The 17525-nt window shown below is 34.8% G+C and overlaps 2 protein-coding genes across 3 annotated transcripts; both read left to right on the forward strand.

Moving 5' to 3' along the window:
- Positions 1 to 5221: 5221 nt before the first annotated feature.
- Positions 5222 to 6458, forward strand: LOC108068164 (ficolin-1-like). Of its 2 annotated transcripts, none has more exons than XM_044395154.2 (3): positions 5222 to 5359; positions 5423 to 5990; positions 6189 to 6458. In XM_044395154.2, the coding sequence occupies exons 2-3, from the start codon at positions 5488 to 5490 to the stop codon at positions 6325 to 6327; spliced, it is 642 nt and encodes a 213-aa protein (XP_044251089.2). In that variant the 5' UTR covers positions 5222 to 5359; positions 5423 to 5487; the 3' UTR covers positions 6328 to 6458. The 2 variants fall into 2 exon arrangements, with proteins under 2 accessions (XP_044251089.2, XP_044251088.2); XM_044395153.2 differs by having other exon boundaries at positions 5412 to 5990; positions 6189 to 6456.
- Positions 6459 to 11641: 5183 nt separating this feature from the next.
- On the forward strand, positions 11642 to 12428 carry LOC123003265 (uncharacterized). The gene is made up of 2 exons (XM_044395294.1): positions 11642 to 12181; positions 12312 to 12428. The coding sequence occupies exons 1-2, from the start codon at positions 11642 to 11644 to the stop codon at positions 12426 to 12428; spliced, it is 657 nt and encodes a 218-aa protein (XP_044251229.1).
- The last annotated feature ends 5097 nt before the right edge of the window (positions 12429 to 17525 follow it).

Genomic DNA, 17525 nt, shown 5'->3' on the forward strand with positions numbered 1-17525 from the left:
CTTTGTTGAAGGAGTTGAATGTGGAAATCTGTGGCGTCTGGCAATTAAATTTCATAAGATTTTTTCCCAATACCTGGGCTATTGATCAACTTTTGGTATCCATTTGAAATAGAATTTATGGGATGTAATCATGTCATTTGTCTGGGGATTTTGTTCGGCTAAGATTAAGAGCTCACTTAGTTTGGTTTATTTTTTATTGGTTTATTTGGTTTTAGTTTACAGATAGTTTATGGGCTGATTATATTTTTAAATTTATTTTTGTTTAAATTTATTTTTGTTTTTGTGTAAATAGACTTGCATTTATTTACTATATTTAATTATTATTTTGTGAGACAAGTTTGCATGAATAAAGTTTTGAGCTATCCTAATAACTTTAGATTTCTGTAATTCTATGAAATAATATTTCTCAAAAGAAAAAATATTTTAATTTTTTTTTGTATTTTTAAAAGATAAATTACTTAATTACCTTTTTAAATTATCATTAAATTTTATAAAATTATAATCTTATGATACATTTCAATTTTTTTTAAATTTTTTGATATTTTTTTTATCAACAAATATAAAAATGTAAGAGTCTAACCATATAAATCCAGCATAATTTCTATAAATCTCAAGGAATTGCAGTATTGGCAAATCGAAAAGTTAACGTACTTAGCCGTGTTATGTTTCTGGCCGGAAGTGTCTGTCCATTTACCCCTTAACACCCCACTGGCCCCCCCCCCCCCCACAAAGTTTCCCTATTCCAGGAGCATCTGCCTCTTTGTCTGTTTTCCCATTTTCCTTCTGGCGTTTCCCTGACCCCGTGCTGACACGCCAAAGGAAAATCTATTAACCTCCAGTGACATATTGCCAACTCACACAGATACTTCCGCACGCACACACACACGCACTCGGTCACACACACGCACACACTCTAATGTGACACAATGCATATTTATGGCCCCATTTGTGCAAACTGTCGATAGATAGTCTTTTGGCCAAAAAGGGGAGCAACTGCGCGGGGTTAAGGCAGTGAGGGGTTAAGGAGTGGCCAGTGAGCTATGGATAATCATAAAGAATCCGAAGCCAACTCGATATTTACTGGCTAGAAAAAAGGTAAATTGAATTGACTTATTGTATTGGGACAATTTTCGAAATTTATTACCTGCAAAAGTTTCTTAGCACAAATATAAATGAATTATACAATGCGCAACTAATTTATAAATATATGTTTAAAAATGATTTTTTTTTAACTAATAAATATTTGTGTATAACCTATTAATACTACAATGTAAACAAGAAAGGAAGCTAGCTTCGGCCAGCCGAAGCTTATATACCCTTGCAGATCATTCCTATTAATTAACAAATCGCAAAAATGTTCAATTTTCTAATATTTCTCATTAATTTTCCGCTCGTTCCTATGGCAGCTATATGATATAGTCGTCCGATTTTGATCAAATTAAAATTGAAATTCGGAAATATTTAAAAAGAGTCATATCCTAGAGTAGAAGATAATACAATAAAAACCAAAGAAGCTAGAATTTATTTCTATTACTTTTTCATTACTTTTCCGATCGTTCCTATGGCAGCTATATGATATAGTCGTCCGATTTTGATTAAATTAAAATTGAAATTCGGAAATATTTAAAAAGAGTCATATCCTAGAGTAGAAGATAATACAATAAAAACCAAAGAAGCTAGAATTTATTTCCTATTACTTTTCCATTAATTTTCCGATCGTTCCTATGGAAGCTATATGATATAGTAGTCCGATTTTTTAAATAATTAATTCGAAATTCAGAAATATTTAAAAAATAACATCCCCAAAAGTAGAAGGTAATATTTCAAAAAACACCGAAGCCAGAATTTTTTAAAGTTTTTTTTTTCCGATTGTTTCTATGGGAGCTATAAGATATAGTTGTCCGATCCGGTCGGCTCCGACATATATACTACCTGCAATAGAAAGAAGACTTTTGCGAAAGTTTTGTCCCGATAGCTCCAAAACTGAGAGACTAGTTTGCGTAGAAACAGACAGACGGACAGACGGACGGACAGACGGACAGACGGACAGACGGACATGGCTAGATCGACTCGTCTTGTGATGCTGATCAAGAATATATATACTTTATGGGGTCGGAAACGTCTCCTTCACTGCGTTGCAAACTTCTGACTGAAATCATAATACCCTCTGCAAGGGTATACAAATCAGAGGAAAATTAATTTTTTTAAATTAATTTATTAGGTTTTGGCGGCATACATTTGGGCGACGGTATTTAATTTTTGCATTCAAAAGTATGCTATGCTGTTTTTAATTTAGCTCAGCCTTGAACCTTAAACCTAATCAAAATTAATTCTCTTTAAATAAAATATATATATATATATATAAAAATTGAGCTGGCAAGAAATATACAGGCATTTTTCGAAGTAAATTTAATATCTCCTTTCCCTCCACCTTTTTTTAGTACTTTTTTCCCATGTGAAGTCCAAAAAACAGAAAGCAATTGCGAGAGCTTACCGAAAACAGCGCAATATGCGCACTCATTGCCCAGATGTCACCTACGGCGACGGGGGCGGGTCGAGGAAATGGGGGCGTGGCACATCTCCAGCTTGCAGCTTGGCATTTAACGCATTGTCCTTTTAGCCATATTGATGATGATGCCAAATGACACCAAATGGCAATGGTGGGCAAGACAATGACACCGTGGCTTCCAGCTAGGATTTTCACTATCACTTGCATGGTTCCCCTCTTCACGGCCACTCAATTTTTTGTAAACTGCAAAAAATCATAGGGAAAATGTGTTTGAATCAAGACACAATTTTTATAAATAAAAAAATTAAATTAAATTAAATTAATGTTGAATTTCGTTATTCAGCAAAAATTTCTTGATTCTAAAATGTATTAATATTATTTTAAAATAAAGAAAAGTATTTTTTATCAATACAATTAAAATAATAGCATTTTAAATATGCAGACCAATGTTATGAACATGTTTACCATTCATAATACGATAAAAAAATAAAATATAAAAAATAATAAAGAGATCAATTAAAAAAGGTGTTTCTCATCAGTTCCTTTTTTTATTTAACCTATAAAAGAATATAATATAAATAAAATGTATTTTTATATTTGTAGCTCCAACTTAAGTTTTTGCAGTGTCCTTTCTTTTTCATTTTTTCCTCCTGCCCCACTATATCCCCTCTTGATCCTTCGCCATCTCATGCGTTGTTGTCGCAGTTGTTTCCATGTTGTGTCTGCCATTATTTCGTGGATTTTTGGCTGCTTTAGCATTTCACTTTGATAGTCCTCGACCTGCGGAGAGATGGGCAGGGATACCGAGGGGTTTATTCCGCAGACATCGTCTTCTCCGTCCGATTCCGGATTCCTTTCATGGCAGCTTTCTCGCTTTATCTGGTGACAGTCATAAGTTTTGCTTTGCCTTCCATTTTTATTTCGCTCTACAGATGATACTCCCCCTAGTAACTCATCAGCGCGCATATGTTCGCTTTTCGGAATTTCTTTCTTTCTGTCTTTTTGCTTCCTTTGGTAGCCACATTGAGTAAGAAATTTATTTTTATTTGTTAGCTGCCTTGGCTGCTTGACTTTTTCCTGTTGCTGTTTCCGTTTGTTGTAAATTTTAGTGGATTATCCTGCCGATTCCGTCTGCTGCTTTAGCCTCCCATTCATTTGGTGGATTTATTCAAACTTCACTAAACACAATCAATTTACGAATTATTATTATGCCGAAGAAAGTTCTATGTGGGCCCAGTGCAAGGAAGTTTGTCAGTACCCATTAATGGTGCTAGAGAAAGGGGGATATAGTATTGGGAATTTGTTATTTATATTCGAAGAGATAAATAATTTTTTTAAGAAAACATTTTGTATTCGTTTTTGATGATTTTCGGTGATTTAAAAATTATAACTTCTTAAGAAGTTCGATTTTAAAACTAAATTTAAAAATTTGAAGTTATTACAACTTTCTTTATTTGTATTTACTCTTTATTCAGTTTCTTAATATAATAATTATAATTATAAATTAATATAATAATTTTTATAATGGGTATTCTTTATTTGTGTTCCTGGACTTTTATATTTTTCCCCTTATACTTTACTTCATCTCTGGGCCCTTCTTTGATTTTCTTGTCGCCATTTGTTGGCGAGTCCTTTTTCGCATTTATTGCATTTGTTACGCAGGACGAGCCCTCCTACTCCCTTTCACTTTCTCCTTTCTCCACCCATTGAGAGCACTTTACGCTTATGATCTGCTTAGCCTGACCGGCCCCGCCCCCTGAACGGCCGCCCCCTTCTATATATATATACTCCTTTCGGATCTGGCTCATTTGCCAGCCGCCTCTTAGCTTTATGTTTATGATTTCCATTTCCATTTCATGTGTGGGCGTGGCGCCCTGTAATTACCACTTAAAGTCCACCCACAAATGGGGGCAAATCCAATGGAGAGGGTGGTGAAAAAATAAAGGAAGAACAATGGGGCTGTAATCATAATAAATAATAAATGAATGAATTTTATTGCTTAATGGATTGCAGTTACACTCGGCGGAGTTGAAGCTCTGCCCTGGGTCCTCTCTCATCGGCATTAGTCACACTTTATTTATGAATTATGATACGCTTTTCGGGTTAAACGACTTGTGGTCGGCATATTGAATTAGTAAACGGATTGGGCTCAGTCATTCGAAAATTGCGGCAAGTAAATAAGGTCTAAATCTATTGAATTGGGTTTGAAATTCGATCTTTTCGTTTTTAGTCCGAGTGAGAATTAACAAATATGTTTCTATATACTGTAAAAAACCAATGAAAAATAAGTATCTACAAATTGAAGATATGCAATGCTTTTATTATTCGCAAAAATGTGACTCACCCAATGAAAATGTTAAGACAATGTTGAGTTCAATCATTTAGGTTGAGAGATTCATATTAAATTTACCATATCATTTCAATATTTTCTTTGTAAAAATGAATAACTTTAATGTATGCACATAAACAATTTATTATTGATTATAAATATATTTAATAAGTTATAAAAATCTTAATATTTATTATATGTTTTTATATGTTATGTTATAAAACACATTTATTTGGACAACAAACAAAAATTTTGTTCAGTGCTTGTACTTATATAACGTCAATGTGCTAAAGTATGCATTAACCCCGGTCACTGAATATTTAACGAATAAAACAGTCAGTGCTATTCGAATTTAGAATCGTTTTTCAGTCCAACGGGATCTATCGTGCAGTCATGTGGTGTATCGGTATATTTTTCAGTCTCTTGGTTTTAACCACTTCAGCCGATCAAAATGGAAACGATGAGTATTCTCTCTCGTCTAAAAATATTGCGGACCTAAGATTAAAGATGTCTGCTATGGGGTAATTAATTATTTTATTGTTGCAAATTCGACATATTTAAAAAAAATTTAAGAAATATTTTAGAGGGATTGGAGAGAAATCGCGACCGACTTGAGCAGAAATCATTTCCCTTCAGCTGCGCCGCGTCTATGTGGAGCACAAAATTGGTGATCCGTGTGCCCGAGTACAGTGAATATCCCTTTAAGGTGGTCTGTGATCAGCGAGATTTCGGTGGTGGTTGGACGGTATTTTATCGGCGCATCGATGGAAGCGAGGATTTCAATCGCAATTGGACCGAATATAAAAATGGTTTCGGCCATCTAAACAATGATTTCTTTTTGGGTTTTGATAAGCTTCATGCGATCACATATTCAGAGGCCCAGGAACTGATGGTCCTTCTAGAGGACAGCAATACTGGCACCTACAGGATTAGGTACAACCACTTTAAAATCGGTCCCGAGCAAAGCAATTACACTTTGGAATCGCTGGGATCATTTTTGGGTGAAAGCTATGTCGTAGATTTTTTGACTGATCTTTTGGGTATGCAGTTCAGAACTAAAGAATGCTACAACGATGCTTCCGCCAAAAAATGTGTCGTAAAATTTCATGCAACTGGATGGGACCGATATTGTGAAGGAACAACATATCCAAAGTAACGACATAAAAAAAGGGGTATTACAAACATCTCCTCAAACCAAAAAAAAATCTGTAGAGTTTTGAGTACAATGATTTGATTTTTAAAGAGTTTGAGCACCGAAATATTTTTTTTTTATCGAAATATGGTTTGGTTTGGTTTTTGGAACACCCCCAAACAACAAAATCCGATTTTAATTAAAATATTTTCTTTCAGCGGCTTGTTTGGTGTAGATGACAAAGTAATGGACGAAAGACACATGAGAATATTGTCTCCCTATCATTCAGCTCCTCAGCGGAAGATCACAATGATGATGATAAGGCCACAAAATTCATATCTAAACAGAGATTTTTAATATCTATACATTTTGTAAAATTAAACATTTTATAAAGTTAACCTAAAGAATTACAAGCCTTTTTACAGAAATTTACATTTACAGTAACAAAAACAGATCAATTTATCTCAATATAGGGGGATACTTGCAAAATGTTAACAATTATATTTTATATTTAAGAAACCCTTATAGATAAAAGCAAGCAGTTAAATGACGATTTTAAAAGAAATATTTATTGTGGGTATAAATTACTGAAAATTCTGAAAATGTATTCATAAGTCGTTAACTTTTTTCTATGCGATTTTCTTGCTAGAATGAAGAATATTTTCTAGTCGGATTTCCCTTAACCCCTCTGCACCCCACTTAAGGATTTATTTATATGTGTTTCGGTGGTCAGCACACGACAATTTCAAAGGCCACCCGGCCCACTTTCGTCGCTCGTCAGCCGTTCCGCCTCCGAATTTGAGTAATAATGATTCATTGCCTATTAGCAGTTAATTAGACTTAAAAGGGGGCTTATACTTTGCGGCCCGACCGCCGGGCTAATGAAAAACTATTGGAGCCAAGTCGGCTTTGAACTCGTTGCGAGCCATTACGAGAATATCCTGTGAAGCGGTAACTGCAATTAGACGGAGGACCCCCAGAAAATCTTGGCCAGAATTTCGGTCATGGACCATTGAAGGCAATTACCAAAAATTTTCGGGAATGGGATTAACACTCGGCCAGGGACCGTAAATAACTAATATCTGTTTATGATTATTGCCAGTCTGTGCCACTCAATTGGATTAGCATTTCGCATTTACCATTTCGCATTGTTGTCCGTCTGGGTTTCTTCCTCTTTTTCGGGCCGAGAGAGTTGTCATTGGTTTTTATGCCTATCGTCGTTGTCGTGGCCATTAGGCCAATATTGATATGGTCTATGGGTATTATTTCCCCTTTCCCGGCTTTTACCGCCTTTCCCGGAAAATCTGTGAGGTGTCATGTTGGTTTAAATGCCCGGGGAATCCGGGAAATCCTTGACATGCCGCTGTGGCAGTTGAAGTTTACGATAAATGCCCGAGTATCCGTCGTTGGAGCCTTTCCTCTAATGCGCTCTAAATATTTTTTTGTTAGTCCCTTTCCCCCAAAGGGGAGCTCTTCAAGACATTGAAAAATCCGTTTAGAAATAAACTTATGTTTCTTGGGCTCCGCTTCGATGGGGGCTCTCCCTTTCGAAGGATTTCGGGCAAGGATTCGGTAAAGGATTGAAAGCCGAAGGGATCACCGTGGAGACATCGTCTCAATTGCTTGCCAGGCACGTTCCTAAATTCAGCCAAATTGACAAACAAAAACCCTTCGCTTAGCTGCACTCGCGATAAATTTATTTACTTAGAAATACAAATTTTAAATGAATAATTACTAGAGTTAACACGAATGTCTTAAGATTATTATTGAAATTTATTATTTTTGTACCTTTTTCGAGGAAAAATAATAAGTAGATGAATATAAAAACAAAATTTTCAGATCTTAAAAATATGAAGAAAAAAAAAGTCTAAAAAATGTTAAAAGTGTTAAATTAATTTGTTAAGTGCTTGAATCTATTTTTGTTAAATGTATTATTCAATATTTGATCAATATTTATATTTTTGAGAAGTTTTATCTACAAGTTAATCAAAAAAATTACTGTGAATTGTAGTCTAAAAAATAAATTTGTATATATTTATTAACGATAATTTACTTTACCTTATATTGTATCTTTTTTATATGTAAATTTAAAAGTAACATATTTTTCCAGTGCAATCAAAATAGGGCTCATCAAGTGCGTGTGTTTTGGGGGAAAATCATTTGAGGTGGAAGCGAAATGCCAAAGCCAAACGCAATTTCCAACAAATATGGATTGGATTCACTTACAGGCAATCGACCCCCAATCCCCCTCCTTTAAATTGCCTGCCCAGGGGCGTAGAAAAGGGGGTGCTAGCAGGGGATTCATGGATCATTGCCCTGGCAGCGGTAGTCGCTGCTCTCTAATTGACTTTGCATGCCATAATGCTTTTTAGCCATGTTTAAGCGTCATCATATTAACGGCCCAAACCGACACACACAACCATAGACCGGAATACAAACACACGCATAGACATACTCATATTGACATGGACACCAAGTCATTTAAATTGAGTTTCGATCAGGTTTTCCTATGTGGGTAGAGTATTTATTTACATCAGATATAATTCCTTTATAATAATACTAAAAAATGTAGGCAAATAACTGAGGGTTTTTTTTTAATACTAAATACTTGATACTACTGTTTTAGAGAATACAAACATTTTAAAAATATAATTTTAACAACGTGAAAATATATTTAAAAACGAAAAAATTATATTTTTCAATTAGAAATATTTTCCTGAGAAAATAAAAAAGCTCTTAAATTATTACTTTATGTTGTTACTGAATACTCCCAAAACTTCTAGGGTATTTTAACTGCATTTCAATTCGCCTGCTTCAATTTGTCTGTTTAGTTTTTCAATTCAATTAAATGCGTTCCACATTTTGGGCTCAATTGTTGTTTGCACGCATACACTGGCTACGGAAAATTCGCGAGTCTCGTTGCATTTTTATAGCCCACACTTTTGGGCCTGGTCGACTGCACAGTTAAGTAGCCAAAGCGATGGACACGAAACGGAAATGCACTGGAAAAAATCGTATCAATGTTTCCACAGTCCACATAGTTCACATAGAATTTCGAAGCTTATAAATATAATTTATGAAATAAATATTTCAAACTTAATTTTTTAAATATGTAAAGCAATTGGCTTTTAATACTTTCTATATTTTCTTGCAGTGTTTAACATTGTGTCTGTACAGCTGCAGCTGCTGTCGACGTTGTTGCTTGGTTTTCTGGTTTGGTTCGTTGCGAAAACTTTGTTAACTTTGGACTGACCCCGCCCATATTTGACTGCTCCACTTCCTCCGCCCACCGCCCATTTCACTCCACCTACTCAAACCAGCCACCCACTGAAACCACCCCCCGTTAACCCACTCAACTTGGTTGACAATATTTGCCAAAACATTTGTTGTTGCTGCTGCCGGGGGATCGAGTCAATTGAATTTAAGTGGCTGCAACAGCAACGAAGTCAATGACATCGCCCGGCCACTTTTGCGGTCCTCAAATATGTTGCATAGTTATTGGCCAACTCAACAAACGCTTTCTCGTATTTCGTATTTCGGATTTAGGTTTTACGTTTTCGGCTTTTGGGTTCGCTGTGTATTTTTATTTTAGCAGCCGAGCATCATCAATTTTCATTGTAACGCGATTAGTTTAGCAAGGGGACGACTGGAAACGGATATGAGACAGCGAGGCTAACTTCATTTTTCCGACCGAAAACGCTGATGACCATAAATGCCAAAAGCAGCGGAGCAATCTCCTCGCCAGGGATTTTATAAATGATGAGTACACTCGGAAAAAAAATTATATTTTTATGACAATTTAGAGAACAATAAATAATAATCAAAGAAAAATATAAAAAAAAATATTAATACCTATTTAAAAATTATTTAAAAATATTTTATGAAATACATTTCTGAATTAATTAATAAACTTTTTGTGACTAGGCTAAACATGTATTAATAATATATTATTAAATTTATAAAAATGTGTTCTCTAAGAAATTAAGTGGCATAGAATATATTTTTTCCCCCTCAAAGGAATGCATTATTGTAAATAATAAAATCTCCTTTTCACAGCAGTTGGCAAACTGGCCTTTTTTCAGTGTAACATGCTTTAGCTGATATTCTCGCACCGAAAAATTCCAGGCATCTGCGTTATGTTCACGGCGTATCATTTTTCTATGGGCCATGTGTAATTTATGCTCCATTTGTTGGCCGCCTCTCTTGTTGCTTTACTTTCACAATTTTCGCCTATTTATTGTGTGGCCATTTCTATATAATCTGTACGGTCTCCTATTGTTTGCTTTTATATTGGGTGGAAAAGGGGGCGGCTGTGAGGGGGGCGGGACCATGATAGACACATGCTCTTTTGATTTATGAATGCAAACGAGCTACAGAACACCAATAAAAGCAACACAATCAACACGGGCCAACAAAAAATCTTTATTCTCTTTCCCTACATTGAAATAGGAATCGTTTTTCTTGTTCGGCCACACGCATTTAAAGCAATTAGTCTAAAAGTGTGCTGCCTTTAATTTCATTAAGCCCAGGTAAAGGCAAAAAAAAAAAATACCCTGGAATTTTAAAAAGGTTTATTAAGATACTTTGCGATGTTGTTAAAATTTGATTTCAATATTTTAAGCTATAATTTGAAATGATTATTTATATTTTTTGATGAAGAATAAAAATAAAAATAATTATAGGTTGCACAGGAAATTTACATTTAATAATCAAATTTCTTTAAATAAATTGAAGAAATTAAATAATTAGATTTTATAAATTTTGTTGATTTTTAAGAAACGCAAAATAAATCGATTTGAATTTTCAATTACATTAAGAAATTTTTGTAAATGTAGGCATTTAGTGTATTATCCCCATTTATTAATATTAAAATTAAAAGAGAACAAACTCCAGGATAACCAGGTGGTTTCATCACCAATCTGATTGTATTTCGCCACTTTGTTGCAATTCGTTGCAAAAAGTGCAACTCAATCCAAGTCAAGCCGTTGCCGCAGTTCTAATGAAGCAATTTTCGTTAAAAGCAGTCACCACAGCAGCTTTTCCCCTTCCCATTTCCTCTTTCCCCATTTCCCCTTTCCCCATTGCCCCCTTTCACTTTTCCAAGTATGTGGGGATTCGTTTTCAACATTTTTAGTTGCTTCGGCGCGTGTTTGTTTCAAAAAGCTCAAATTGCGAGTGCCAGGAACAAAATCCCGACCGGGGAGGCCAAAGAAAAGGAATTACAGCTGACTCTGGCACTGACTTTTCGCAATTATCCAGCGCACCGAATGCCCCTGGAAAATCCCCCAGAAAACTCACCACCCCCTTTTCCCTTTTTTCCCGGCTACGTGGGAATTTATTGATAGCGATATTTTGTTAGAGGATCCGGGGATTCGGGGGCCTGGAAATGTGTGCTAAGTGCATTTTACATTTCCGGTCAATGGCGCTAACCTCACGAAATCTTCGGAACTTACTTTCATGCACTGCGGGAATTTAGGAAACTATAAATAAACATCTTTCTTTTTTTTATGGCAGTCCGATTGATTATTAACATTATGTTTGTTTATACTTATTTTAAATTTGTTTATTTGTGTTTATATATCTTTGGGGTTCCTATATATAGCGTCTGCGAAGATATGTTCAGAATTAGTAAATGGGCTACATTCGCCCTACGCAGTTCTAGGCTCGCATAATGTTTAAGTTCGGAATGTATTTTTTGTACGCGTTTGTCGCCTACAACCTGCACGGAATGGTTGAATCCCAGGATAATAGGGATTTAGTGCGCGATCTAAAGGATCCTGAATCAATGCGGACTTTATACGATCATCTGCAGCAACAGTTTAATTATTTGGGTTTCCTTTTGAAGAATGAAATCGAGAACATAAGAAAAGAATCTATAAAAAAGCTGGATGAAATGCAAAAAGAAACATTGTCGATTCTGAGAGGAACACAGGCCAATATGGACAAAATCCAACAAGACGGAATATGTGTTCTTACTGATGCCCCCAATCAATGTGGGGCTTTCTGTCTGGCCGCCCAGGGACGTCTCTTCGATCACAACTACGAGGTTCAGCAGCAGTTGAAAGAGCTTTCTGAAAAACTAAATGAAACTCTAACCAAGATGGACAGTGTTGAAAAAGAAACGCAGAGCCAGATCGAAACTAAACTGGATATGAAAAGCTCACCTGGTTTCGAAAAGATCGGATCTAGATATTTTTATATCGAAAATGATGTTAAACGAAATTGGACTGAAGCTAGATCTGCCTGTCATAAAAAAAGATGTCATTTAGCTGCGATTCAAAATTACGAGGAGATGGACGACATTTTAGAAAAACTTAACTTAAATAATTGGTATTGGCTAGGAAATAATACCATCGGCAATCAGGAATGTGTTGCTCTTTATGAAGGACGTGTGCACGACAGGTGGTGTGATGAACAGTTTTATTCCATTTGCCAGTCAGACGATACCGTTTAATTAATGGGCTATATACACTCGAACCACATAAAAATTTGCCTTTTTTACGACTTTCGTTTAGTATATAATATTAAGAATACTAAACGAAAATTCATTCAGATCGGCCTGGCAAAACAGGGGGAAACTTAAGCTACAATTTTTTAAAGCCAAAAAACCAAAAATTAAAAATTTTTCCTTATGTATAAAATAAAAATCATGTCCTTATTATTCTGTATATTTTCTAAAAACTATATATTTTCTTAATTGAAAACTAATAGATTATGGATTCACACATATTTTATGAAAATAAGAACAAAATAAAAGCTTGAAGTTACAATTTAAAAATATATTTATTTGTAATATTTTTTTGAGTGTTGTCTTCACTTTTTCCTCGGAGTCTCTTTAGTCTGATTACATTTCTTATTATATTCGAGCAGTTTTCGCTTTGGTTTTCATTTGCTTTTCATTTGCCATTTGCGTCACGCTTCGTTTTGACCCCGCACTTTTCCGCTTTTCCCCTTTTGGGGACCAGGCTATTGAGACCTCAACGATCCTAGATGGTACGTGTCCCGGCGCCCAAGGGTTAAGGGCGAATAAAAGAACGCCAAAGAGACACTTGGAAGTGTCGACACTTTCGAACTTTTGCTGTTTTCTTCCCCTGTTCTTTTTTCTACAATTGCTGCGTAATTTTTATTAGCTCTGAATGAGCATCTCAAGTGGCGCTCTATTTATCTTGGAAAGCCCCACGCTCATTTCCAAATTGCCAACATAAATTTATTTGTTTGGCAAAACAATTTTGCCCCGCCGCCCGCGTCACTTTGATGCGTGTCTCGTTTTACATTTTTTGACAATTTCATTGTTCCGTGGCTGCCTTTTATTTTGAAAGATAATTTGTGTGAGGGGGAGTCACGTCATATGGCAAACAAAAAATAAAATAAAAAAAGAAGGGGGCGTGGCAGCAATGCTTTTATGCCCAAATAACAAGCCATAAACATTTGCCATTGCCATTTGCCCATTTTCGCGCGCGCGAGCATTTTAAAAAAGACTACAAAAACGGAGTAACAAATAAAGAATGATAAAGAATTTTATTGCTCACACGCAAGACGCACTGAAAAAAATGTAGATAAACTTTAGCTTATTATATACGGAATATTTATAAAAGGGTGGATGAGCTCTAACACCTTTTCTTCAGATTAAATTAATAAATATACTTTATACATTTGAGTAGTTTTCTAGAAGTTGAAAATAAAGTTTTTAAATATTTCTTCAGTTCTTTATTCAGCAGCAGAGATATCTTGTATTTTAATATTTCTTCCAGTGTACAAAAAAATAAACAAATAAAGCAAATGGCTTTGTCGCATTAGGATGCAACCCCTCTATTTATTTACTACAAATGGCCGGCAGTTTGATATTTTGATTGTTTGCCAGCCTCAGGTATTTTCAGTATTTTTAGTCCTTTGATTAGTTGACACATTTTATGTGTCATTCCCTGGCAAAAGGATGCTTAAATCCCAATTGAATTTCACATCTCAAATTGTTGCCTAAATGTAAAAGTGACTGACAAAGCTGTTTCGTTTACCTAAAGGATATTTTTTTTAATTTTTACCTTGGGGGTAGTTTTCTGTTATCATCAAAAGATTTTACTAATAACAAAAATATTACAATTGTTTTTAGTAATTTATTTTGAATAATTTATTTTGAAAAACAACTAATTTTTAATGGATTTAAATATGATGAAAAATAAGGAGATTTAAATGAAAAACTAACATTTAATTAATTTAAAGATATGTTTGAAAATTTTAATATATTTATTTTTTGAAAACTAAAAATTTCATGAATTTTAGAGAAGAAGCTAAAATAGGTAAATACAGAACTTTGAAACCCTAATCCATCAAGTATTTTGCACTGCCAATTAACCTCAGAGACCAATTCACAGACAATTACCAATTTGCACTCGATTTGGGACAAATGCTGTTCCTGGGGGAATTGCCAAGTATTTTGATGGGTTAAGTTCTGGTCAAAGCGAAACTCATGCTGCTGCTCCAGTTGGCCGATGAGCTCACCATAAATTAAGCATATAGATATGTGCTCAACTATAGTTATCCCCCAAACATATATACACACACTCACACACAATCTTGTTGAGGAGGGAGGAACATGTCTGACCAAACATTTTGTATAGGACAATTTCTAAATGGAATTTAATTTCCGGATTAGAATAGACATTTCATGCATGCTGTGGATGGGAGGGGTAATGCACTGGACTAACTTCTCGTCTTGCCAGGATTTCTCCTACTTTTCCCTCCCCCAGCATTTAATTTTCCAGATTTACCGTTCAGCAACACGGAAAATAAAATTTGTTAATTTAAAATTTATTTCATAATGTTGTAAATATTAATATTGAAGGAAGTCGGATGATAAAGTTTGGAACTTCAATAAAAATATATTTATAGAAAGCTAGAATTTGATGTTTACCATCCACTAGAATTTATCTACAACAAAAACAATAAAAATTTCTAAAAATTCTTACATAATTCATTTATTTTCTTTTTAATATTTTTTCTAAGTTACTAAAATTAAAAAAGCCATTAAAGCTAAGCTAATAGACGAAATAAAACTCTTTTTTAATTTTCTTTTCTTTTAGAATACACCTTTAGAAATATTTTTTCAGTACACTGCTCATTGAAGCTTCTTTTCAGATTCCTCAATGCCTCAATGAACAATCACAACAAAAGGGTTTGTCTGTTTGTGTGTGTGTGTGGTAAGGGGGCGGCAACTGGTGGGCGTGGTAAGTAAAATGTTCCAAAATTTGCGGCTTCTTTTTCTCCACCTTCTGTTTTTGGTCTTTTGGTTTTTGTTTAAAATTTCCAAACAATTTTCCCAGCAGATTTGATGAGTTGAGAGTGGTTAGATCATGATTGGCTTGGAAAATCGAAGGGGGAAAATGGGGAAAATCCGCCCCCTTTGTGGGCTGTATTTATGCCCCCAACTGGAGTTATTAATGTAATTTGATTTTGCCTTTAGCAGTTTGTTTTTGAGGACACTGGCCTCTCAAAAATTATGATGATAAAGACGACGATACTTTTGATGAGTTGACAATGCAGAACAGCAGCCCAGTCAAGGGTTAAGGCTCACTTTATGGAGAAGTAAATTTTTTAATAGAGTGTAAATTACCGGAAACACAATTAAAAATGTTCCAGGCCGAAAAATATCAGCAAAATGAGTAGACAAAAGCTAAACGCAAAACAATAGGGCAAAAATCAAAATGAGGACGGCAAAGGCTTTAGGTTGGGTTTAATTAAGGGTTAAAGGATAGGGTGCAGGCTATGCCCAATCGTCAAGAGAATGAGGTAAGCAAGGGGTTAAGGACTCCGGCTACTTAACACCCTCTCAAAACCCACCCCTTAATCGTTTTCGGAATTTTCCAAGACGCTAAACGGTCGACAATGACGCTGACGTTGGCCTAGGGCAGGCAAAAATTGTCGGAAACACCTTGTTTTTTGACTGCCTCCGAAGCAGCAGCTTCTACTATATATTTTCCGACATGTTTTTTATTTCCCCCGTCTCCCCCCTCACATAACCCCATCTAAACGCTTTTCCACCCACGGCTATTGTTGTTGCCCCCTCACTCACATAATATTTCCATTGTTTATAAAACAACGGCGAAAACAGGTCGCCGGCGTCTGATGAAGCGAATGTTTAAAGGAAAACATTAAGTCTGTGGTGGAAAGGTGTTAGGGTTGGTGGGAGAGTGGGTTAATAATTCGCTGGGTAAGTAGAGACGCTACCCGATTTTACAGGCTCTTTAAAGGCTGTCCGAAAACAATATACAAATAAAATAGAATTAAACAAATTAAAAAACTAAAATCAGTAATTTATCAAAAAAAAAAAAAAAAAATAAATAAATATAAATTGTAATAATTATTTTAAAATGTCAATTATTATCTAATATTATTTCCTCTTTTTTAATTCAATTGAAAAATTAAAAAATCTTTCGACTTTCTTCTTCTTAACAATGTTAAAAAATATGAAATATTGAGACTTATTTTTGATAGGTCGCATAAATTTACCAAAAGGATTTTTTTTAACTACAAACTACAAAACGAAGGAATGAATGAGTGACTCAACCTGGGAAAGTAGAAATAGACAGAGACGGCTATAGAAGGGTGGGAAAGAGAGGTAGCTAGCGAGTGGCCGGGGAAGTTTAATATGAATTATTATGTGCAGAAAAGTTTTATGATGCTGCTAAACCTGGTTAGAGACCTTTGTTAAGGTGGCAATAAAGCACACACAGCAGACTAGAAATTAGTTCTCAGGTCTATGGTTTAAATACCCTTTAACATGTGTAAAAATATTTATAAATTTGTTAGGCTTTTCATATTTGTCAATTCTTCCCTTACTCAAATATTTTAATCATTTTAAAATTAAATAAAAAAGTTATATAAATAAGAAGTTGACTGATAAACCTCAACTGTTGATAGAAAATAAAAGGCACTAACATTTAATATTATAAATAAGGGTATACAACGTTTTCGGTTTAGATGATAGATTCTGCAAACAACTTAGTTAGGTCTTAACCTGCCCCGTGTATCTGTTAGATACAATTTGTTTTAATTGCACAAAGTAGTTGGCAACCCTGGTTCGCAGCACCAGCAGCGGGGCCAATTAATTCTCATTTAACTGCGGGTCTCAGCTGGGATTTTCGGACAGTGCAGTGACAACTTTCCGTTTGTGCCGCTGTGCTTCTTAAACGATCTTTATTATATCCGTTTCCCAGCAAATTAACCGGAGGAAACCCATTTGCATTGTATTATTAACTATCCGGCAAACTGTAATGAATTTATGTCTGCAACAAAATAAACGTAGTATTAATTTACAAAAGAAAGAAAATTGGTTTTAATTTGATTTCTTAAAAAATAAGGCAGACTAAATTTTGCAAAAATTAAAGGAAAATTCATTCCAGAAAATTAAACAGAAAACAAGTTATTTTCTTTAGTAAATTTATTTCTTTAAATAAACACTTTCAAAGTACATTTTGTTATTTAATTTATTTTGCTAAATTTCTATAAGTCAGGCCGAATAATTTCAATTTTGTTATTACACTCATAAAAATTAATTTCTA

This window comes from Drosophila takahashii, chromosome 2L (assembly GCF_030179915.1).
Source record: "Drosophila takahashii strain IR98-3 E-12201 chromosome 2L, DtakHiC1v2, whole genome shotgun sequence".
Taxonomy (NCBI): domain Eukaryota; kingdom Metazoa; phylum Arthropoda; class Insecta; order Diptera; family Drosophilidae; genus Drosophila; species Drosophila takahashii.